The sequence below is a fragment of the Somniosus microcephalus genome, chromosome 4, assembly GCF_052327205.1.
Source record: "Somniosus microcephalus isolate GS21.2 chromosome 4, FLI_Smic_1.0, whole genome shotgun sequence".
In the NCBI taxonomy this organism is placed as follows: Eukaryota; Metazoa; Chordata; class Chondrichthyes; order Squaliformes; family Somniosidae; genus Somniosus; species Somniosus microcephalus.
In genome coordinates, this window is record NC_140990.1 from 5,674,246 (window position 1) to 5,698,579 (window position 24,334).

The 24,334-nt window shown below is 51.2% G+C and overlaps 1 protein-coding gene across 1 annotated transcript in view; it reads right to left on the minus strand.

Moving 5' to 3' along the window:
• Nucleotides 1-5,097: 5,097 nt before the first annotated feature.
• LOC147118212 (uncharacterized) overlaps nt 5,098-24,334 on the minus strand; it is a 58,843-nt gene continuing 39,606 nt past the window's right edge. Inside the window, exon 8 of the mRNA XM_085984304.1 lies at nt 5,098-6,543. Coding sequence (XP_085840430.1) covers nt 6,515-6,543 — 29 coding nt within the window. The 3' untranslated portion in view covers nt 5,098-6,514. The remainder of the gene's footprint in view (nt 6,544-24,334) is intronic.

Here is a 24,334-nt window from a genome sequence, read left to right on the forward strand (position 1 = left end):
GGCCTGGCTCGGATTTTTAGACTGTGCCCCCCTAGTCCAAGGCTCCCCAACCAGCGGAAATAGTTTCTGAGGTAGAAACACAGAGAGAGCGAGAGAGAGGGAGTGAGGGACAGATAGAGACAGAGAGAGAGCAAGAGAGTGGGAGTGAGAGACAGCGAGATAAACAGAGGAGAGAGACAGAGTGTGAGAGAGAGAGAGACAGAGAGAGAGAAACCTGGCTCAAAATATTTGACAGTATAATCCTGCCCATTGCGCTGTACGGTAGTGAGGTATGGGGCCCACTCAATCACCATAGCTACACTAAATGGGAAAAACACACAATAGAAGCCCTACATGCAGAATTTTGCCGAAGCATTCTTCGCACCCAAAGGAAAACACCAACAAATGCATGTAGAGCCGAACTAGGCAGATACCCACTGATAATAAACATCCAAAAACGAGCACTAAACTTTCTAAATCACCTCAAATCTAGTTCCCCAGACACCCTTCATTTTAAAGCCCTCCAGACCCAAGAGCTGGACCCAGAAACGAGTCCACTGAGTCAGTGGTTACTGAAACTAAGTACTCCTACCCAGCCGGACCCGGACCAGTCCCAGACCAACACTGCTCTCCAAACACCAATCCGAGTGAACCAAATCATTAAACAATGCAAAGAAACCTACCTGGAACATTGGAACAAAATAACCAAAAGCCAAAGCAGATTAGAATGTTACCGGGCCCTAAAAAGAGAATATAAACTGGCAGACTATCTCTCGACCATCAGAGACACAAAACAGAGACAGACCCTCACCAGATACAGACTAAGCGACCACCAACTGGCAATTGAAAAAGGAAGATACAAGAAATCCTGGCAACCTAAAGAAAATAGAATATGTGATCACTGTCTGGCCGGCGAGGTTGAGACAGAGGTGCACTTCCTCCTAAAATGCGAAAAATTCAACAAAACAAGAAACATATATTTTGACAAGCTCAGCCTTACAACCCCAGATTTCAAAGAATTGGATGACCTGTCAAAATTAAGAATAGTCCTGGGGGAAGGAGACAGACCATATCTTGGTGCCCAATATGTAACAACATGTCACAACCTGAGGAACAGTGAGTGACTAACGAGCACACCCATAGCATATATAATCTAAAAATGTTTAAATCAATACCGAATGTACCCAACGACTGTTTAAATTAATACTGAATGTACCCAACGAGGGTCAACGACTGTTTAAATTAATATTGTCTGTATCCAACGAGGGTCAATATTGTTTGACACCTACAGAATGTTGGAAACCTGTACTTTTTGTTATGTAAGCTTTGGCAATATGGTTCCCTGTAAACTTTCATGCCAATAAAGCATTTGAATTGAATTGAATTGAATTGAATTGAATTGAGAGAGAGGGAGTGAGAGATAGAGACAGGCACAGAGAGAGACAGAGTGTGAGAGAGACAGAGAGAGACGGAGAGAGAGGAGAGGGAGTGAGAGAGAGACAGAGGAGTGAGAGAGAGAGAGAGAGGGAGTGAGAGAGAGATAGAGACAGGCAGAGAGAGAGACAGAGTGTGAGAGATAGAGACAGAGAGAGAGACAGAGAGCAAGAGAGAGGGAGTGTGAGAGAGAGACAGAGAGAGAGAGACAGGGAGAGGGAGAGACAGGGAGAGGCACTAAACAAATGGAAAAATATTTGATCTATTGGACAGAAACGACAAAAACCCAAAACAAACTCGATTGCTATTTGACCCTAAACAGACAATACACCATGGCTGAATACCTGACCATGGTAAAAGATAGCAAACTGAGGAAAAACCTTGACAATACAGGGAAATGATATTGGGTCAAAAGATCAGGACAATGAAACAGTTTGGGTGGAGGTAAGGAATAATAAGGGGAAAAAAACACTAGTGGGCGTAGTCTATAGGCCTCCGAACTGTGGCAACTCTGTTGGACGGAGTATCAATCAGGAAATAGTTGAGGCTTGTAATAAGGGAACATCTATAATTATGGGGGATTTTAACTATCATATTAATTGGACAAATCAAATTGGGCAGGGTTGCCTTGAGGATGAGTTCATTGAGTGTATTAGGGATGGGTTTCTTGACCAGTATGTAACTGAACCGACCAGGGGGCAAGCAACCTTAGATCTGGTCCTGTGTAACGAGACAGGATTAATTAAAAATGTCCTAGTAAAGGATCCCCTTGGAATGAGTGACCATAACATGGTTGAATTCCATATTCAATTAGAGGGTGAGAAGGTTGGATCTCAAACAAGCGTGCTAAGCTTGAATAAAGGAGACTATGAAGGTATGAGAGCGGAATTGAGTAGAGTGGATTGGGAAAATAGATTAAAGGGTAAGACGATACATGATCAGTGGTGTACATTTAAGGAGTTATTTTACAACTTCCAAAAAAAATATATTCCACTGAGAAGAAAAGGGTGTAAAAGAAAAGACAGCCATCCGTGGCTAAGTAAAGAAATTAAGGATAGTATTCAACTAAAAACAAGGGCATATAAGGTAGCCAAATCTAGTGGGAGGATAGAGGATTGGGAAAACTTTAAAAGACAGCAAAAAATAACAAAAAGATTGATTAAGAAAGGGAAGATAGATTATGAAAGTAAATTAGCAAAAAATATAAAAACAGATAGTAAGAGTTTTTATAGTTATATAAAAAGAAAAAGGGTGGCTAAAGTAAATGTTGGTCCCTTAGAGGATGAGACCGGGAAATTAATGGTGGGAAATATGGAGATGGCAAAAACACTGAATGAATATTTTATATCAGTCTTTACAGTAGAAGACACTAAGAATATTCCAACATTGGACAAACAGGGGGCTAAAGGGGGGGAGGAGCTAAACACGATCAAAATCACTAAGGAAGTGGTACTCGGTAAAATAATGGGACTCAAGGCGGATAAATCACCTGGACCTGATGGCTTACATCCTAGGGTCTTGAGGGAAGTGGCGGTAGGGATTGTGGATGCATTGGTAATAATTTTCCAAAACTCCCTGGACTTGGCAATGGTCCCGGCAGACTGGAAAACTGCTAATGTAACACCCTTATTTAAAAAGGGCAGTAGACAGAAGGCTGGAAACTATAGACCGGTTAGCCTAACATCTGTGGTAGGTAAAATTTTGGAGTCCATTATTAAGGAGACAGTAACAGGACATTTGGATAATCATAATTTAATAAGACAAAGTCAGCATGGTTTTATGAAGGGGAAGTCATGTTTGACAAATTTGCTGGAGTTCTTTGAGGGAGTAACATATAGGGTGGATAAAGGGGAACCAGTGGACGTAGTGTATTTAGACTTCCAAAAGGCATTTGACAAGGTGCCACACAAAAGATTATTGCTTAAGATAAAAAATCACGGGATTGGGGGTAATATTCTGGCATGGATAGAGGATTGGCTATCTAACAGAAGGCAGAGAGTTGGGATAAATGGTTCATTCTCAGACTGGCAATCAGTAACTAGTGGTGTTCCGCAGGGGTCAGTGCTGGGTCCCCAACTCTTTACAATCTATATTAACGATTTGGAGGAGGGGACCGAGTGTAACATATCAAAGTTTGCAGATGATACTAAGATGGGGGGGAAAGTAGTGAGTGAGGAGGACATAAAAAACCTGCAAAGGGACATAGACAGGCTAAGTAAGTGGGCAGAGATTTGGCAGATGGAATACAATACTGGAAAGTGTGAGGTTATGCACTTTGGCAGGAAAAATTGTAGAGCAAGTTATTATCTTAATGGCAAGAAACTGGAAAGTACTGAAGTACAAAGGGATCTGGGGGTCCTGGTGCACGAAACTCAAAAGGTTAGTATGCAGGTGCAGCAAGTGATTAAGAAGGCCAATGGAATGTTGGCTTTCATTGCTAGGGGGATAGAATATAAAAATAGGGAGGTATTGCTTCAGTTGTACAAGGTATTGGTGAGACTGCACCTGGAATACTGCATACAGTTTTGGTGTCCATACTTAAGAAAGGACATACTTGCTCTCAAGTCAGTACAAAGAAGGTTAACTCGGTTAATCCCGGGGATGAGGGGATGGACATATGAGGAGAGGTTGAGTAGATTGGGACTCTACTCATTGGAGTTCAGAAGAATGAGAGGCGATCTTATTGAAACATATAAGATTGTGAAGGGGTTGGATCGGGTGGATGCGGGGAGGATGTTCCCGATGATGGGTGAAACTAGAACTAGGGGGCATAGTCTTAGAATAAGGGGCTGCTCTTTCAAAACTGAGATGAGGAGGAACTACTTCACTCAGAGGGTGGTAGGTCCATGGAATATGCTGCCCCAAAAAGCTGTAGAAGCTACATCATTACATAAATTTAAAACAGAAATAGACAGTTTCCCAGAAGTAAAGGGAATTAAGGGTTACGGGGAGCGGGCAGGAATTTGGACATGAGTCTAGGTTCGGATCGGTCATGGCCCTGTGGGTAGCGGAGCGGGCCCAGGGGCCGTGTAGCCTGATCCTGCTCCTGTTTCGTGTGTCTAATTCTGTTAGATTCAGGAGACGGTTCTGTGATAGTGGATTGGCGGTTAGGATCAGATCAGCCATGATCTTATTGAATGGCGGAGCAGGCTCGAGGGGCCGATTGGCCTACTCCTGCTCTTATTTCTTATGTTCTTATGTTGACAATGTACAGACTTAGTGAGCATAGCCTGGCCATCAAAAAAGGCAGACACAGGCAGACCCGGCTACCAAGAGAGGACAGGATATGCTCTCACTGCAGTCAGGGAGTGGTGGAGACAGAGATGCACTTCCTCACAGCTTGTGGAAAATATCAGGGCATCAGGGAGAATTTCTACCCAAAATTCACAAAAATATGCCCGGAATTCAGAAATTTGAATGACGACCAAAAACTCCCATACCTACTAGGGGAAGAGAGAAATTGTGTAACCCTAGCGGCACACTATGTTACAGCTTGCCATAAACAGAGGGACAACCACTAAATATAAGAAAAGAGTATATACAAATTATACGAATGTATATTTATACACTCAGGGATATATCTGTTTATACACTGTATGGATAGATCTGTGTTCAACCATGAATGTATTTCGATGAGAGAGAGAAGGTGTCGGTGGAATTAAGACACTCAGCCGGTAATTCCCATCTGTTTAAAGTGTGGCTTTATTGTGGTTGCACTGCCCCCATTGGTGGGAGGCCGTCATGGAGCCGTGACGTGTTTACATAGGACCTTGCCATTGTAAAGGTCGCCGCGGGAAACATTTAATGGAAATATATAAAAAAATAAGGAGAGAATGTTTGCCATTAAAATGGGGGCAGAGAGCCGAGCGACACGCTGTAAATAACCAGCGAGCTCGAGCTGCCCCTCACCAGGGGGAATATAATTCTGTCTATTTATATCTTATATATATATATGTACAATCAAATATAGAGCTCTTTCAGCCAATCAGAGTGAGAGAGCCACCCACTGCACTGTGGGATGGGTCTGGGAGGTTGGGAGGACTCATTGGAGCCCACTGCATTGTGGGATGGGTTTGGGAGGTTGGGAAGACTCATTGGGAGACTGAGACCCACTGCATTGTGGGATGGGTCTGGGAGGTTGGGAGGACTCATTGGAGCCCACTGTACCATGGGATGGGTCTGGGAGGATTCTTTGCGGGACAGAGACCCACTGCACTGTGGGATGGGTCTGGGAGGTTGGGAGGACTCATTGAGGGACTGAGACCCACTGCACTGTGGGATGGGTCTGTGAGGTGGGGAGGACTCATTGGAGCCCACTGCACTGTGGGATGGGTCTGTGAGGTTGGGAGGACTCATTGGAGCCCACTGCACTGTGGGATGGGTCTGGGAGGTTGGGAGGACTCATTGGAGCCCACGGCACTGTGGGATGGGTCTGGGAGGTTGGGAGGACTTATTGGAGCCCACTGCACTGTGGGATGGGTCTCAGAGGTTGGGAGGACTCATTGGAGCCCACTGCACTGTGGGATGGGTCTGGGAGGATTCTTTGGGGGACAGAGGCCCACTGCACTGTGGGATGGGTCTGGGAGGTTGGGAGGACTCATTGGGGGACTGAGACCCACTGCACTGTGGGATGGGTCTGGGAGGTTGGGAGGACTCATTGGAGCCCACTGCACTGTGGGATGGGTCTGGGAGGTTGGGAGGACTCATTGGAGCCCAATGCACTGTGGGATGGGTCTGGGAGGTTGGGAGGACTCATTGGAGCCCACTGCACTGTGGGATGGGTCTGGGAGGTTGGGAAGACTCATTGGAGCCCACTGCACTGTGGGATGGGTCTGGGAGGTTGGGAGGAATCACTGAGAGACTGGAGCCCACAGCATTGTGGGATGGGTCTGGGAGGTTGGGAGGAATCACTGAGAGACTGGAGCCCACAGCATTGTGGGATGGGTCTGGGAGGTTGGGAGGAATCACTGGGATAACGGAGCCCGACTCCCCACGCTCCCCTCTGCCGTTGCCCCCCTCCTCGGGCTGCGACTAGACGTCTGGGAAGGGGGCGTCTCATGATCCAGCGGTCGGGGGCAGGGACGTCCTTCTGGTCCTGGGATCAAGATACCGACCAATGGAGAGCTCGACCTGAAAACCAAGAGAGAGAAAATTAAATCAACATTCTCAACCCTATCTGGGAAAGACGTGCATTTCTACAGCTTTTCGAAATGCAGTCACTGCGGTAGTGTAGGAAACGTGGCAGACAATTTGCACAGCAAGCTCCCACAAACCGCAATGTGATAATGACCAGATAATCTGTTTTAGTGATGTTGATTGGGGGATAAATATTGGGTCCCAGGACAGTGGGTATAACTCCCCCCTGCTCTTCATCCAAGAGTGACCGTGGGATATTTTAAGTCCACCTGAGAGAGCTGATGGGACCCCGGGTTTAACGTCTCATCCGAAAGACAGCAGCTCCGACAGTGCAGCACTCCCTTAGTACTGCCCCTCCGACAGTGCGGCGTTCCCTCAGTACTGCCCCTCCGACAGTGCGGCGCTCCCTCAGTACTGCCCCTCCGACAGTGCGGCGCTCCCTCAGTACTGCCCCTCCGACAGTGCGGCGCTCCCTCAGTACTGCCCCTCTGACAGTGCAGCACTCCCTCAGTACTGCCCCTCCGACAGTGCGGCGCTCCCTCAGTACTGCCCCTCCGACAGTGCGGCGCTCCCTCAGTACTGCCCCTCCGACAGTGCGGCGCTCCCTCAGTACTGCCCCTCCGACAGTGCGGCTCTCCCTCAGTACTGCCCCTCCGACAGTGCAGCTCCCTCAGTACTGCCCCTCCGACAGTGCAGCGCTCCCTCAGTACTGCCCCTCCGACAGTGCGGCGCTCCCTCAGTACTGCCCCTCCGACAGTGCGGCGCTCCCTCAGTACTGCCCCTCCGACAGTGCAGCGCTCCCTCAGTACTGCCCCTCCGACAGTGCAGCGCTCCCTCAGTACTGCCCCTCTGACAGTGCGGCGCTCCCTCAGTACTGCCCCTCCGACAGTGCAGCGCTCCCTCAGTACTGCCCCTCCGACAGTGCGGCGCTCCCTCAGTACTGCCCCTCTGACAGTGCGGCACTCCCTCAGTACTGCCTCTCCGACAGTGCGGCACTCCCTCAGTACTGCCCCTCCGACAGTGCAGCACTCCCTCAGTACTGCCCCTCCGACAGTGCGGCGCTCCCTCAGTAATGCCCCTCCGACAGTGCAGCGCTCCCTCAGTACTGCCCCTCCGACAGTGCGGCGCTCCCTCAGTACTGCCCCTCCGACAGTGCGGCGCTCCCTCAGTACTGCCCCTCCGACAGTGCGGCACTCCCTCAGTACTGCCCCTCCGACGGTGCGGCGCTCCCTCAGTACTGCCCCTCCGACGGTGCGGCGCTCCCTCAGTACTGCCCCTCCGACGGTGCGGCGCTCCCTCAGTACTGCCCCTCCGACGGTGCGGCGCTCCCTCAGTACTGCCCGTCCAACAGTGCTGCACTCCCTCAGTACTGCCCCTCCAACAGTGCAGCACTCCCTCAGTACGCCCCTCCGACAGTGCAGTGCTCCCACAGTCCTGCCCCTCCAACAGTCCAGCTCTCCCTCAGTACTGTTCCTCCGACAGTGCGGCGCTCCCTCAGTACTGCCCCTCCGACAGTGCGGCGCTCCCTCAGTACTGCCCCTCCGACAGTGCGGCGCTCCCTCAGTACTGCACTGGAGACTCAGCCTAGATTATGGTGCATACAGCAGGGGTCACTGGAGAACCCCAGCTGAATTTACAAGCCAGGGATGGAGCCTGGGACTTTCCCGCTCTGTGTGATGCCTCTCGTCTCCCCTGTGCCCTCTGCTGCCGAGCTCTTTTACCTCCGAGAATCCCAACTCCGTCTCTCTCCAGCCTCCCTAGATCTCTGCTGGCGATCGCTCCTCCTCGCAGTCCGGCCCCGTGTTAGGCAGAGGGGCCCTCGTGGTCTCTGAGAGACAGAGAATGAGAGACAGAGCGAGAGAGAGAGACAGAGAGAGAGAGAGAGAGACAGAGAGAGAGAGACAGAGAGAGAGAGAGACAGAGCGAGAGACAGAGACAGAGAGACAGAGAGACAGAGAGAGAGACAGCGATAAACAGAGAGAGAGACAGAGTGCGAGCGAGAGAAAGACAGAGAGAGAGAGAGAGAGACAGGGAGTGAGAGAGACAGAGAGTGAGAGAGGCAGAGAGAGAGAGAGAGAGAGAGAGAGACAGGGAGTGAGAGAGACAGAGAGTGAGAGAGACAGAGAGAGAGAGAGACAGAGAGTGAGAGAGAGAGTGACAGAGAGAGAGACAGAGTGCGAGCGAGAGAGAGGCAGAGAGAGAGAGCCAGAGAGAAAGAGAGAGAGACAGAGACAGAGAGAGACAGAGAGAGACAGAGAGAGTGAGACAGAGAGAGAGTGAGACAGAGAGAGAGAGGGAGAGAGAGAGAGCGACAGAGAGAGAGAGAGAGCGAGCGAGACAGAGGGAGCGAGGGTGAGCGAGAGAGATAGTGAGACAGGCAGAGACAGACAGAGAGAGAGTGACAGACAGAGAGCACGAGGAGACAGAAAGAGAGAGACAGACAGTTAGTAATGATCACTGTGTGTCATGAGACAGTGTAGAGGCAGCTGTACTCTATAGAAACATAGAAGATAGGAGCAGGAGTAGGCCATTCGGCCCTTCGAGCCTGCTCCGCCATTCAACGAGATCATGGCTGATCATCCAAACCCTAGCACCCGGTCCCTACACCGACAGCCATCCCACCCAAGCCCTATCCCCGGAACACCGTAACCCCACGTATTTAATCGCCCTAACACTAAGGGCCAATTTTTATCATGGCCAATCAACCTAACCCGCACATCTTTGGACTGTGGGAGGAAACCGGAGCACCCGGAGGAAACCCACGCAAACACGGGGAGAATGTGCAAACTCCACACAGACAATCACCCGAGGCCGGATTTAAATCCGGGTCCCTGGCGCTGTGAGGCAACAGTGCTAACCACTATGCCACCGTGCTGCCCTTAGAGGGAGCTTTACTCTGTATCTAACCCGTGCTGTAACTGCCCTGGGAGTGTGTGATGGGACAGTGTAGAGGGAGCTTTACTCTGTATCTAACCCATGCTGTACCTGCCCTGGGAGTGTTGGATGGGAGAGTGTAGAGGGAGCTTTACTCTGTATCTAACACGTGCTGTAGCTGCCCTGGGAGTGTTTGATGGGACAGTGTAGAGGGAGCTTTACTCTGTATCTAACCCGTGCTGTGCCTGCCCTGGGAGTGTTTGATGGGACAGTGTAGAGGGAGCTTTACTCTGTATCTAACCCGTGCTGTAGCTGCCCTGGGAGTGTTTGATGGGACAGTGTAGAGGGAGCTTTACTCTGTATCTAACCCGTGCTGTACCTGCCCTGGGAGTGTTTGATGGGACAGTGTAGAGGGAGCTTTACTCTGTATCTAACCCGTGCTGTACCTGCCCTGGGAGTGTTTGATGGGACAGTGTAGAGGGAGCTTTACTCTGTATCTAACCCGTGCTGTACCTGCCCTGGGAGTGTTTGATGGGACAGTGTAGAGGGAGCTTTACTCTGTATCTAACCCATGCTGTACCTGCCCTGGGAGTGTTTGATGGGACAGTGTAGAGGGAGCTTTACTCTGTATCTAACCCGTGCTGTACCTGCCCTGGGAGTGTTTCATGGGACAGTGTAGAGGGAGCTTTACTCTGTATCTAACCCGTGCTGTACCTGCCCTGGGAGTGTTTGATGGGATAGTGTAGAGGGAGCTTTACTCTATATCTAACCCGTGCTGTACCTGCCCTGGGAGTGTTTGATGGGACAGTGTAGAGGGAGCTTTACTCTGTATCTAACCCGTGCTGTACCTGCCCTGGGAGTGTTTGATGGGACAGTGTAGAGGGAGCTTTACTCTGTATCTAACCCGTGCTGTACCTGCCCTGGGAGTGTTTGATGGGACAGTGTAGAGGGAGCTTTACTCTGTATCTAACCCGTGCTGTACCTGCCCTGGGAGTGTTTGATGGGACAGTGTAGAGGGAGATTCACTCTGTATCTAACCCGTGCTGTACCTGCCCTGGGAGTGTTTGATGGGACACTGTAGAGGGAGCTTTACTCTATATCTAACCCCGCGCTGCACCTGCCCTGGGAGTGTTTGATGGGACAGTGCAGAGGGAGCTTTACTCTGTATCTAACCCGTGCTGTACCTGCCCTGGGAGTGTTTGATGGGACAGTGTAGAGGGAGCTTTACACTGTATCTAACCCGTGCTGTACCTGCCCTGGGAGTGTTTGATGGGACAGTGTAGAGGGAGCTTTACTCTGTATCTAACCCGTGCTGTACCTGCCCTGGGAGTGTTTGATGGGACAGTGTAGAGGGAGCTTTACTCTGTATCTAACCCGTGCTGTACCTGCCCTGGCAGTGTTTGATGGGACAGTGTAGAGGGAGATTCACTCTGTATCTAACCCGTGCTGCACCTGCCCTGGGAGTGTTTGATGGGACAGTGTAGAGGGAGCTTTACTCTATATCTAACCGCGCGCTGTACCTGCCCTGGGAGTGTTTGATGGGACAGTGTAGAGGGAGCTTTACTCTGTATCTAAGCCGTGCTGTACCTGCCCTGGGAGTGCTTGATGGGACAGTGTAGAGGGAGCTTTACTCTGTATCTAACCCGTGCTGTCCCTGCCCTGGGAGTGTTTGATGGGACAGTGTAGAGGGAGCTTTACTCTGTATCCAACCAGTGCTGTACCTGCCCTGGGAGTGTTTGATGGGACAATGTAGACGGAGCTTTACTCTGTATCTAACCCGTGCTGTACCTGCCCTGGGAGTGTTTGATGGGGACAGTGTAGAGGGAGCTTTACTCTGTATCTAACCCGTGCTGTACCTGCCCTGGGAGTGTTTGATGGGACAGTGTAGAGGGAGCTTTACTCTGTATCTAACCCGTGCTGTACCTGCCCTGGGAGTGTTTGATGGGACAGTGTAGAGGGAGCTTTACTCTGTATCTAACCCGTGCTGTAACTGCCCTGGGAGTGTTTGATGGGGACAGTGTAGAGGGAGCTTTACTCTGTATCTAACCCGTGCTGTACCTGCCCTGGGAGTGTTTGAAGGGGACAGTGTAGAGGGAGCTTTACTCTGTATCTAACCCGTGCTGTACCTGCCCTGGGAGTGTTTGATGGGACAGTGTAGAGGGAGCTTTACTCTGTATCTAACCCGTGCTGTATCTGCCCTGGGAGTGTTTGATGGGACAGTGTAGAGGGAGCTTTACTCTGTATCTAACCCGTGCTGTACCTGCCCTGGGAGTGTATGATGGGACAGTGTAGAGGGAGCTTTACTCTGTATCTAACCCGTGCTGTACCTGCCCTGGGAGTGTTTGATGGGACAGTGTAGAGGGAGCTTTACTCTGTACCTAACCCATGCTGTACCAGCCCTGGGAGTGTTTGATGGGGCAGTGTAGAGGAAGCTTTACTCTGTATCTAACCCGTGCTGCACCTGCCCTGGGAGTGTTTGATGGGACAGTGTAGAGGGAGCTTTACTCTGTATCTAACCCGTGCTGTACCTGCCCTGGGAGTGTTTGATGGGACAGTGTAGAGGGAGCTTTACTCTGTATCTAAGCCGTGCTGTACCTGCCCTGGGAGTGCTTGATGGGGCAGTGTAGAAGGAGCTTTACTCTGTATCTAACCCGTGCTGTACCTGCCCTGGGAGTGTTTGATGGGACAGTGTAGAGGGAGCTTTACACTGTACCTAACCCGTGCTGTACCTGCCCTGGGAGTGTTTGATGGGACAGTGTAGAGGGAGCTTTACACTGTACCTAACCCGTGCTGTACCTGCCCTTGGAGTGTTTGATGGGACAGTGTAGAGGGAGCTTTACTCTGTATCTAACCCGTGCTGTACCTGCCCTGGGAGTGTTTGATGGGACAGTGTAGAGGGAGCTTTACTCTGTATCTAACCCGTGCTGTACCTGCCCTGGGAGTGTTTGATGGGACAGTGTAGGGGGAGCTTTACTCTGTGTCTAACCCGTGCTGCACCTGCCCTGGGAGTGTTTGATGGGACAGTGTAGAGGGAGCTTTACTCTGTATCTAACCCGTGCTGTACCTGCCCTGTGAGTGTTTGATGGGACAGTGTAGAGGGAGCTTTACTCTGTATCTAACCCGTGCTGTACCTGCCCTGGGAGTGTTTGATGGGGCAGTGTAGAGGGAGCTTTACTCTGTATCTAACCCGTGCTGTACCTGCCCTGGGAGTGTTTGATGGGACAGTGTAGAGGGAGCTTTACTCTGTATCTAACCCGTGCTGTACCTGCCCTGGGAGTGTTTGATGGGACAGTGTAGAGGGAGCTTTACTCTGTATCTAACCCATGCTGTACCTCCCCTGGGAGTGTTTGATGGGGCAGTGTAGAGGACGCTTTACTCTGTATCTAACCCGTGCTGCACCTGCCCTGGGAGTGTTTGATGGGACAGTGTAGAGGGAGCTTTACTCTGTATCTAACCCGTGCTGTACCTGCCCTGGGAGTGTTTGATGGGACATTGTAGAGGGAGCTTTACTCTGTATCTAACCCGTGCTGTACCTGCCCTGGGAGTGTTTGATGAGGCAGTGTAGAGGGAGCTTTACTCTGTATCTAACCCGTGCTGTACCTGCCCTGGGAGTGTTTGATGGGACAGTGTAGAGGGAGCTTTACACTGTACCTAACCCGTGCTGTACCTGCCCTGGGAGTGTTTGATGGGACAGTGTAGAGGGAGCTTTACACTGTACCTAACCCGTGCTGTACCTGCCCTGGGAGTATTTGATGGGACAGTGTAGAGGGAGCTTTACTCTGTATCTAACCCGTGCTGTACCTGCCCTGGGAGTGTTTGATGGGACAGTGCAGAGGGAGCTTTACACTGTACCTAACCCGTGCTGTACCTGCCCTGGGAGTGTTTGATGGGACAGTGTAGAGGGAGCTTTACTCGGTATCTAACCTGTGCTGTACCTGCCCTGGGAGTATTTGATGGGAGAGTGTAGAGGGAGCTTTACTCTGTATCTAACCCGTGCTGGACATGCCCTGGGAGTGTTTGATGGGGCAGTGTAGAGGGAGCTTTACTCTGTATCTAACCCGTGCTGTACCTGCCCTGGGAGTGTTTCATGGGACAGTGTAGAGGGAGCTTTACACTGTACCTAACCCATGCTGTACCTGCCCTGGGAGTGTTTGATGGGACAGTGTAGAGGGAGCTTTACTCTGTATCTAACCCGTGCTGTACCTGCCCTGGGAGTGTTTGATGGGACAGTGTAGAGGGAGCTTTACTCTGTATCTAACCCGTGCTGTACCTGCCCTGGGAGTGTTTGATGGGACAGTGTAGAGGGAGCTTTACTCTGTATCTAACTCGTGCTGTACCTGCCCTGGGAGTGTTTGATGGGGACAGTGTAGAGGGAGCTTTACTCTGTATCTAACCCGTGCTGTACCTGCCCTGGGAGTGTTTGATGGGACAGTGTAGAGGGAGCTTTACTCTATATCTAACCCGTGCTGTACCTGCCCTGGGTGTGTTTGATGGGACAGTGTAGAGGGAGCTTTACTCTGTATCTAACCCGTGCTGTACCTGCCCTGGGTATGTTTGATGGGACAGTGTAGAGGGAGCTTTACTCTGTATCTAACCTGTGCTGTACCTGCCCTGGGTATGTTTGATGGGACAGTGTAGAGGGAGCTTTACTCTGTATCTAACCCCGTGCTGTACCTGCCCTGGGAGTGTTTGATGGGACAGTGTAGAGGGTGGTTTACTCTGTATCTAACCCGTGCTGTACCTGCCCTGGGAGTGTTTGATGGGACAGTGTAGAGGGAGCTTTACTCTGTATCTAACCCGTGCTGTACCTGCCCTGGGTATATTTGATGGGACAGTGTAGAGGGAGCTTTACTCTGTATCTAACCCATGCTGTACCTGCCCTGGGAGTGTTTGATGGGACAGTGTAGAGGGAGCTTTACTCTGTATCTAACCCGTTCTGTACCGGCCCTGGGAGTGTTTGATGGGACAGTGTAGAGGGAGCTTTACTCTGTATCTAACCCATGCTGTACCTGCCCTGGGAGTGTTTGATGGGACAGTGTAGAGGGAGCTTTTCACTGTATCTAACCCGTGCTGTACCGGCCCTGGGAGTGTTTGATGGGACAGTGTAGAGGGAGCTTTACTCTGTATCTAATCCATGCTGTACCGGCCCTGGGAGTGTTTGATGGGACAGTGTAGAGGGAGCTTTACTCTGTATCTAACCCGTGCTGTACCTGCCCTGGGAGTGTTTGATGGGACAGTGTAGAGGGAGCTTTACTCTGTATCTAACCCCGTGCTGTACCTGCCCCTGGGAGTGTTTGATGGGACAGTGTAGAGGGAGCTTTACTCTGTATCTAACCCATGCTGTACCTGCCCTGGGAGTGTTTGATGGGACAGTGTAGAGGGAGCTTTACTCTGTATCTAACTCGTGCTGTACCTGCCCTGGGAGTGTTTGATGGGACAGTGTAGAGGGAGCTTTACTCTGTATCTAACCCGTGCTGTACCTGCCCTGGGTATGTTTGATGAGACAGTGTAGAGGGAGCTTTACTCTGTATCTAACCCGTGCTGTACCTGCCCTGGGTATGTTTGATGGGACAGTGTAGAGGGAGCTTTACTCTGTATCTAACCCGTGCTGTACCTGCCCTGGGAGTGTTTGATGGGACAGTGTAGAGGGAGCTTTGCTCTGTATCTAACCCGTGCTGCACCTGCCCTGGGAGTGTTTGATGGGACAGTGTAGAGGGAGATTTACTCTGTATCTAACCCGTGCTGTACCTGCCCTGGGTATGTTTGATGGGACAGTGTAGAGGGAGCTTTACTCTGTATCTAACCCGTGCTGTACCTGCCCTGGGAGTGTTTGATGGGACAGTGTAGAGGGAGCTTTAATCTGTATCTAACCCCGTGCTGTACCTGCCCTGGGAGTGTTTGATGGGACAGTGTAGAGGGTGGTTTACTCTGTATCTAACCCGTGCTGTACCTGCCCTGGGAGTCTTTGATGGGACAGTGTCGAGGGAGCTTTACTCTGTATCTAACCCGTGCTGTTCCTGCCCTGGGAGTGTTTGATGGGACAGTGTAGAGGGAGTTTTACTCTGTATCTAACCCGTGCTGTGCCTGCCCTGGGAGTGTTTGATGGAACAGTGTAGAGGGAGCTTTACTCTGTATCTAACCCATGCTGTGCCTGCCCTGGGAGTGTTTGATGGGACAGTGTAGAGGGAGCTTTACTCTGTATCTAACCCGTGCTGTACCGGCCCTGGGAGTGTTTGATGGGACAGTGTAGAGGGAGCTTTACTCTGTATCTAACCCGTGCTGTAGCTGCCCTGGGAGTGTTTGATGGGACAGTGTAGAGGGAGCTTTACTCCGTATCTAACCCGTGCTGTACCTGCCCTGGGAGTGTTTGATGGGACAGTGTAGAGGGAGCTTTACTCTGTATCTAACCCGTGCTGTACCTGCCCTGGGAGTGTTTGATGGGACAGTGTAGAGGGAGCTTTACTCTGTATCTAACCCGTGCTGTACCTGCCCTGGGAGTGTTTGATGGGACAGTGTAGAGGGAGCTTTACTCTGTATCTAACCCATGCTGTACCTGCCCTGGGAGTGTTTGATGGGACAGTGTAGAGGGAGCTTTACTCTGTATCTAACCCGTGCTGTACCTGCCCTGGGAGTGTTTGATGGGACAGTGTAGAGGGAGCTTTACTCTGTATCTAACCCGTGCTGTACCTGCCCTGGGAGTGTTTGATGGGATAGTGTAGAGGGAGCTTTACTCTATATCTAACCCGTGCTGTACCTGCCCTGGGAGTGTTTGATGGGACAGTGTAGAGGGAGCTTTACTCTGTATCTAACCCGTGCTGTACCTGCCCTGGGAGTGTTTGATGGGACAGTGTAGAGGGAGCTTTACTCTGTATCTAACCCGTGCTGTACCTGCCCTGGGAGTGTTTGATGGGACAGTGTAGAGGGAGCTTTACTCTGTATCTAACCCGTGCTGTACCTGCCCTGGGAGTGTTTGATGGGACAGTGTAGAGGGAGATTCACTCTGTATCTAACCCGTGCTGTACCTGCCCTGGGAGTGTTTGATGGGACACTGTAGAGGGAGCTTTACTCTATATCTAACCCCGCGCTGCACCTGCCCTGGGAGTGTTTGATGGGACAGTGCAGAGGGAGCTTTACTCTGTATCTAACCCGTGCTGTACCTGCCCTGGGAGTGTTTGATGGGACAGTGTAGAGGGAGCTTTACACTGTATCTAACCCGTGCTGTACCTGCCCTGGGAGTGTTTGATGGGACAGTGTAGAGGGAGCTTTACTCTGTATCTAACCCGTGCTGTACCTGCCCTGGGAGTGTTTGATGGGACAGTGTAGAGGGAGCTTTACTCTGTATCTAACCCGTGCTGTACCTGCCCTGGCAGTGTTTGATGGGACAGTGTAGAGGGAGATTCACTCTGTATCTAACCCGTGCTGCACCTGCCCTGGGAGTGTTTGATGGGACAATGTAGACGGAGCTTTACTCTCTATCTAACCCGTGCTGTACCTGCCCTGGGAGTGTTTGATGGGGACAGTGTAGAGGGAGCTTTACTCTGTATCTAACCCGTGCTGTACCTGCCCTGGGAGTGTTTGATGGGACAGTGTAGAGGGAGCTTTACTCTGTATCTAACCCGTGCTGTACCTGCCCTGGGAGTGTTTGATGGGACAGTGTAGAGGGAGCTTTACTCTGTATCTAACCCGTGCTGTAACTGCCCTGGGAGTGTTTGATGGGGACAGTGTAGAGGGAGCTTTACTCTGTATCTAACCCGTGCTGTACCTGCTCTGGGAGTGTTTGAAGGGGACAGTGTAGAGGGAGCTTTACTCTGTATCTAACCCGTGCTGTACCTGCCCTGGGAGTGTTTGATGGGACAGTGTAGAGGGAGCTTTACTCTGTATCTAACCCGTGCTGTATCTGCCCTGGGAGTGTTTGATGGGACAGTGTAGAGGGAGCTTTACTCTGTATCTAACCCGTGCTGTACCTGCCCTGGGAGTGTATGATGGGACAGTGTAGAGGGAGCTTTACTCTGTATCTAACCCGTGCTGTACCTGCCCTGGGAGTGTTTGATGGGACAGTGTAGAGGGAGCTTTACTGTGTACCTAACCCATGCTGTACCTGCCCTGGGAGTGTTTGATGGGGCAGTGTAGAGGAAGCTTTACTCTGTATCTAACCCGTGCTGCACCTGCCCTGGGAGTGTTTGATGGGACAGTGTAGAGGGAGCTTTACTCTGTATCTAACCCGTGCTGTACCTGCCCTGGGAGTGTTTGATGGGACAGTGTAGAGGGAGCTTTACTCTGTATCTAAGCCGTGCTGTACCTGCCCTGGGAGTGTTTGATGGGGCAGTGTAGAGGGAGCTTTACTCTGTATCTAACCCGTGCTGTACCTGCCCTGGGAGTGTTTGATGGGACAGTGTCGAGGGAGCTTTACACTGTACCTAACCCGTGCTGTACCTGCCCTGGGAGTGTTTGATGGGACAGTGTAGAGGGAGCTTTACACTGTACCTAACCCGTGCTGTACCTGCCCTTGGAGTGTTTGATGGGACAGTGTAGAGGGAGCTTTACTCTGTATCTAACCCGTGCTGTACCTGCCCTGGGAGTGTTTGATGGGACAGTGTAGAGGGAGCTTTACTCTGTATCTAACCCGTGCTGTACCTGCCCTGGGAGTGTTTGATGGGACAGTGCAGGGGGAGCTTTACTCTGTGTCTAACCCGTGCTGCACCTGCCCTGGGAGTGTTTGATGGGACAGTGTAGAGGGAGCTTTACTCTGTATCTAACCCGTGCTGTACCTGCCCTGGGAGTGTTTGATGGGACAGTGTAGAGGGAGCTTTACTCTGTATCTAACCCGTGCTGTACCTGCCCTGGGAGTGTTTGATGGGGCAGTGTAGAGGGAGCTTTACTCTGTATCTAACCCGTGCTGTACCTGCCCTGGGAGTGTTTGATGGGACAGTGTAGAGGGAGCTTTACTCTGTATCTAACCCGTGCTGTACCTGCCCTGGGAGTGTTTGATGGGACAGTGTAGAGGGAGCTTTACTCTGTATCTAACCCATGCTGTACCTCCCCTGGGAGTGTTTGATGGGGCAGTGTAGAGGACGCTTTACTCTGTATCTAACCCGTGCTGCACCTGCCCTGGGAGTGTTTGATGGGACAGTGTAGAGGGAGCTTTACTCTGTATCTAACCCGTGCTGTACCTGCCCTGGGAGTGTTTGATGGGACATTGTAGAGGGAGCTTTACTCTGTATCTAACCCGTGCTGTACCTGCCCTGGGAGTGTTTGATGAGGCAGTGTAGAGGGAGCTTTACTCTGTATCTAACCCGTGCTGTACCTGCCCTGGGAGTGTTTGATGGGACAGTGTAGAGGGAGCTTTACACTGTACCTAACCCGTGCTGTACCTGCCCTGGGAGTGTTTGATGGGACAGTGTAGAGGGAGCTTTACACTGTACCTTACCCGTGCTGTACCTGCCCTGGGAGTATTTGATGGGACAGTGTAGAGGGAGCTTTACTCTGTATCTAACCCGTGCTGTACCTGCCCTGGGAGTGTTTGATGGGACAGTGCAGAGGGAGCTTTACACTGTACCTAACCCGTGCTGTACCTGCCCTGGGAGTGTTTGATGGGACAGTGTAGAGGGAGCTTTACTCGGTATCTAACCTGTGCTGTACCTGCCCTGGGAGTATTTGATGGGACAGTGTAGAGGGAGCTTTACTCTGTATCTAACCCGTGCTGAACATGCCCTGGGAGTGTTTGATGGGGCAGTGTAGAGGGAGCTTTACTCTGTATCTAACCCGTGCTGTACCTGCCCTGGGAGTGTTTCATGGGACAGTGTAGAGGGAGCTTTACACTGTACCTAACCCATGCTGTACCTGCCCTGGGAGTGTTTGATGGGACAGTGTAGAGGGAGCTTTACTCTGTATCTAACCCGTGCTGTACCTGCCCTGGGAGTGTTTGATGGGACAGTGTAGAGGGAGCTTTACTCTGTATCTAACCCGTGCTGTACCTGCCCTGGGAGTGTTTGATGGGACAGTGTAGAGGGAGCTTTACTCTGTATCTAACTCGTGCTGTACCTGCCCTGGGAGTGTTTGATGGGGACAGTGTAGAGGGAGCTTTACTCTGTATCTAACCCGTGCTGTACCTGCCCTGGGAGTGTTTGATGGGACAGTGTAGAGGGAGCTTTACTCTGTATCTAACCCGTGCTGTACCTGTCCTGGGAGTGTTTGATGGGACAGTGTAGAGGGAGCTTTACTCTGTATCTAACCCGTGCTGTACCTGCCCTGGGAGTGTTTGATGGGACAGTGTAGAGGGAGCTTTACTCTATATCTAACCCGTGCTGTACCTGCCCTGGGTGTGTTTGATGGGACAGTGTAGAGGGAGCTTTACTCTGTATCTAACCCGTGCTGTACCTTCCCTGGGTATGTTTGATGGGACAGTGTAGAGGGAGCTTTACTCTGTATCTAACCTGTGCTGTACCTGCCCTGGGTATGTTTGATGGGACAGTGTAGAGGGAGCTTTACTCTGTATCTAACCCCGTGCTGTACCTGCCCTGGGAGTGTTTGATGGGACAGTGTAGAGGGTGGTTTACTCTGTATCTAACCCGTGCTGTACCTGCCCTGGGAGTGTTTGATGGGACAGTGTAGAGGGAGCTTTACTCTGTATCTAACCCGTGCTGTACCTGCCCTGGGTATATTTGATGGGACAGTGTAGAGGGAGCTTTACTCTGTATCTAACCCATGCTGTACCTGCCCTGGGAGTGTTTGATGGGACAGTGTAGAGGGAGCTTTACTCTGTATCTAACCCGTTCTGTACCGGCCCTGGGAGTGTTTGATGGGACAGTGTAGAGGGAGCTTTACTCTGTATCTAACCCATGCTGTACCTGCCCTGGGAGTGTTTGATGGGACAGTGTAGAGGGAGCTTTTCACTGTATCTAACCCGTGCTGTACCGGCCCTGGGAGTGTTTGATGGGACAGTGTAGAGGGAGCTTTACTCTGTATCTAATCCATGCTGTACCGGCCCTGGGAGTGTTTGATGGGACAGTGTAGAGGGAGCTTTACTCTGTATCTAACCCGTGCTGTACCTGCCCTGGGAGTGTTTGATGGGACAGTGTAGAGGGAGCTTTACTCTGTATCTAACCCCGTGCTGTACCTGCCCCTGGGAGTGTTTGATGGGACAGTGTAGAGGGAGCTTTACTCTGTATCTAACCCATGCTGTACCTGCCCTGGGAGTGTTTGATGGGACAGTGTAGAGGGAGCTTTACTCTGTATCTAACTCGTGCTGTACCTGCCCTGGGAGTGTTTGATGGGACAGTGTAGAGGGAGCTTTACTCTGTATGTAACTCGTGCTGTACCTGCCCTGGGTATGTTTGATGGGACAGTGTAGAGGGAGCTTTACTCTTTATCTAACCTGTGCTGTACCTGCCCTGGGTATGTTTGATGGGACAGTGTAGAGGGAGCTTTACTCTGTATCTAACCCGTGCTGCACCTGCCCTGGGAGTGTTTGATGGGACAGTGTAGAGGGAGCTTTACTCTGTATCTAACCCGTGCTGTACCTGCCCTGGGAGTGTTTGATGGGACAGTGTAGAGGGAGCTTTACTCTGTATCTAACCCGTGCTGTACCTGCCCTGGGTATGTTTGATGAGACAGTGTAGAGGGAGCTTTACTCTGTATCTAACCCGTGCTGTACCTGCCCTGGGTATGTTTGATGGGACAGTGTAGAGGGAGCTTTACTCTGTATCTAACCTGTGCTGTACCTGCTCTGGGAGTGTTTGATGGGACAGTGTAGAGGGAGCTTTGCTCTGTATCTAACCCGTGCTGCACCTGCCCTGGGAGTGTTTGATGGGACAGTGTAGAGGGAGCTTTACTCTGTATCTAACCCGTGCTGTACCTGCCCTGGGTATGTTTGATGGGACAGTGTAGAGGGAGCTTTACTCTGTATCTAACCCGTGCTGTACCTGCCCTGGGAGTGTTTGATGGGACAGTGTAGAGGGAGCTTTAATCTGTATCTAACCCCGTGCTGTACCTGCCCTGGGAGTGTTTGATGGGACAGTGTAGAGGGTGGTTTACTCTGTATCTAACCCGTGCTGTACCTGCCCTGGGAGTCTTTGATGGGACAGTGTCGAGGGAGCTTTACTCTGTATCTAACCCGTGCTGTTCCTGCCCTGGGAGTGTTTGATGGGACAGTGTAGAGGGAGTTTTACTCTGTATCTAACCCGTGCTGTGCCTGCCCTGGGAGTGTTTGATGGAACAGTGTAGACGGAGCTTTACTCTGTATCTAACCCATGCTGTGCCTGCCCTGGGAGTGTTTGATGGGACAGTGTAGAGGGAGCTTTACTCTGTATCTAACCCGTGCTGTACCGGCCCTGGGAGTGTTTGATGGGACAGTGTAGAGGGAGCTTTACTCTGTATCTAACCCATGCTGTACCTGCCCTGGGAGTGTTTGATGGGACAGTGTAGAGGGAGCTTTGCTCTGTATCTAACCCGTGCTGCACCTGCCCTGGGAGTGTTTGATGGGACAGTGTAGAGGGAGCTTTACTCTGTATCTAACCCGTGCTGTACCTGCCCTGGGAGTGTTTGATGGGACAGTGTAGAGGGAGCTTTACTCTGTATCTAACCCGTGCTGTACCTGCCCTGGGTATGTTTGATGGGACAGTGTAGAGGGAGCTTTACTCTGTATCTAACCTGTGCTGTACCTGCCCTGGGTATGTTTGATGGGACAGTGTAGAGGGAGCTTTACTCTGTATCTAACCCGTGCTGCACCTGCCCTGGGAGTGTTTGATGGGACAGTGTAGAGGGAGCTTTACTCTGTATCTAACCCGTGCTGTACCTGCCCTGGGAGTGTTTGATGGGACAGTGTAGAGGGAGCTTTACTCTGTATCTAACCCGTGCTGTACCTGCCCTGGGTATGTTTGATGGGACAGTGTAGAGGGAGCTTTACTCTGTATCTAACCTGTGCTGTACCTGCCCTGGGTATGTTTGATGGGACAGTGTAGAGGGAGCTTCACTCTGTATCTAACCCGTGCTGTACCTGCCCTGGGAGTGGTGGTGGGACAGTGTAGAGGGAGCTTTAATCTGTATCTAACCCCATGCTGTGCCTGCCCTGGGAGTGTTTGATGGGACAGTGTAGAGGGAGCTTTACTCTGTATCTAACCCATGCTGTACCTGCCCTGGGAGTGTTTGATGGGACAGTGTAGAGGGAGCTTTGCTCTGTATCTAACCCGTGCTGTACCGGCACTGGGAGTGTTTGATGGGACAGTTTAGAGGGAGCTTTACTCTGTATCTAACCCATGCTGTACCTGCCCTGGGAGTGTTTGATGGGACAGTGTAGAGGGAGCTTTGCTCTGTATCTAACCCGTGCTGTACCGGCCCTGGGAGTGTTTGATGGGACAGTGTAGAGGGAGCTTTACTCTGTATCTAACCCATGCTGTACCGGCCCTGGGAGTGTTTGATGGGACAGTGTAGAGTGAGCTTTACTCTGTATCTAACCCGTGCTGTACCTGCCCCGGGAGTGTTTGATGGGACAGTGTAGAGGGAGCTTTACTCTGTATCTAACCCGTGCTGCACCTGCCCTGGGAGTGTTTGATGGGACAGTGTTGAGGGAGCTTTACTCTGTATCTAACCCGTGCTGTACCTGCCCTGGGTATGTTTGATGGGACAGTGTAGAGGGAGCTTTACTCTGTATCTAACCCGTGCTGCACCTGCCCTGGGAGTGTTTGATGGGACAGTGTAGAGGGAGCTTTACTCTGTATCTAACCCATGCTGTACCTGCCCTGGGAGTGTTTGATGGGACAGTGTAGAGGGAGCTTTACTCTGTATCTAACCCGTGCTGTACCGGCCCTGGGAGTGTTTGATGGGACAGTGTAGAGGGAGCGTTACTCTGTATCTAACCCATGCTGTACCTGCCCTGGGAGTGTTTGATGGGACAGTGTAGAGGGAGCTTTACTCTGTATCTAACCCATGCTGTACCGGCCCTGGGAGTGTTTGATGGGACAGTGTAGAGGGAGCTTTACTCTGTATCTAACCCGTGCTGTACCTGCCCTGGGAGTGTTTGATGGGACAGTGTAGAGGGAGCTTTACTCTGTATCTAACCCGTGCTGCACCTGCCCTGGGAGTGTTTGATTGGACAGTGTAGAGGGAGCTTTACTCTGTATCTAACCCGTGCTGTACCTGCCCTGGGAGTGTTTGATGGGACAGTGTAGAGGGAGCTTTACTCTGTATCTAACTCGTGCTGTACCTGCCCTGGGTATGTTTGATGGGACAGTGTAGAGGGAGCTTTACTCTTTATCTAACCTGTGCTGTACCTGCCCTGGGTATGTTTGATGGGACAGTGTAGAGGGAGCTTTACTCTGTATCTAACCCGTGCTGCACCTGCCCTGGGAGTGTTTGATGGGACAGTGTAGAGGGAGCTTTACTCTGTATCTAACCCGTGCTGTACCTGCCCTGGGAGTGTTTGATGGGACAGTGTAGAGGGAGCTTTACTCTGTATCTAACCCGTGCTGTACCTGCCCTGGGTATGTTTGATGGGACAGTGTAGAGGGAGCTTTACTCTGTATCTAACCCATGCTGTACCTGCCCTGGGAGTGTTTGACGGGACAGTGTAGAGGGAGATTTACTCTGTATCTAACCCGTGCTGTACCTGTCCTGGGAGTGTTTGATGGGACAGTGTAGAGGGAGCTTTACTCCGTATCTAACCCGTGCTGTTCCTGCCCTGGGAGTGTTTGATGGGACAGTGTAGAGGGAGTTCTACTCTGTATCTAACCCGTGCTGTGCCTGCCCTGGGAGTGTTTGATGGAACAGTGTAGAGGGAGCTTTACTCTGTATCTAACCCATGCTGTACCGGCCCTGGGAGTGTTTGATATGACAGTGCAGAGGGAGCTTTACTCTGTATCTAACCCATGCTGTACCTGCCCTGGGAGTGTTTGATGGGACAGTGTAGAGGGAGCTT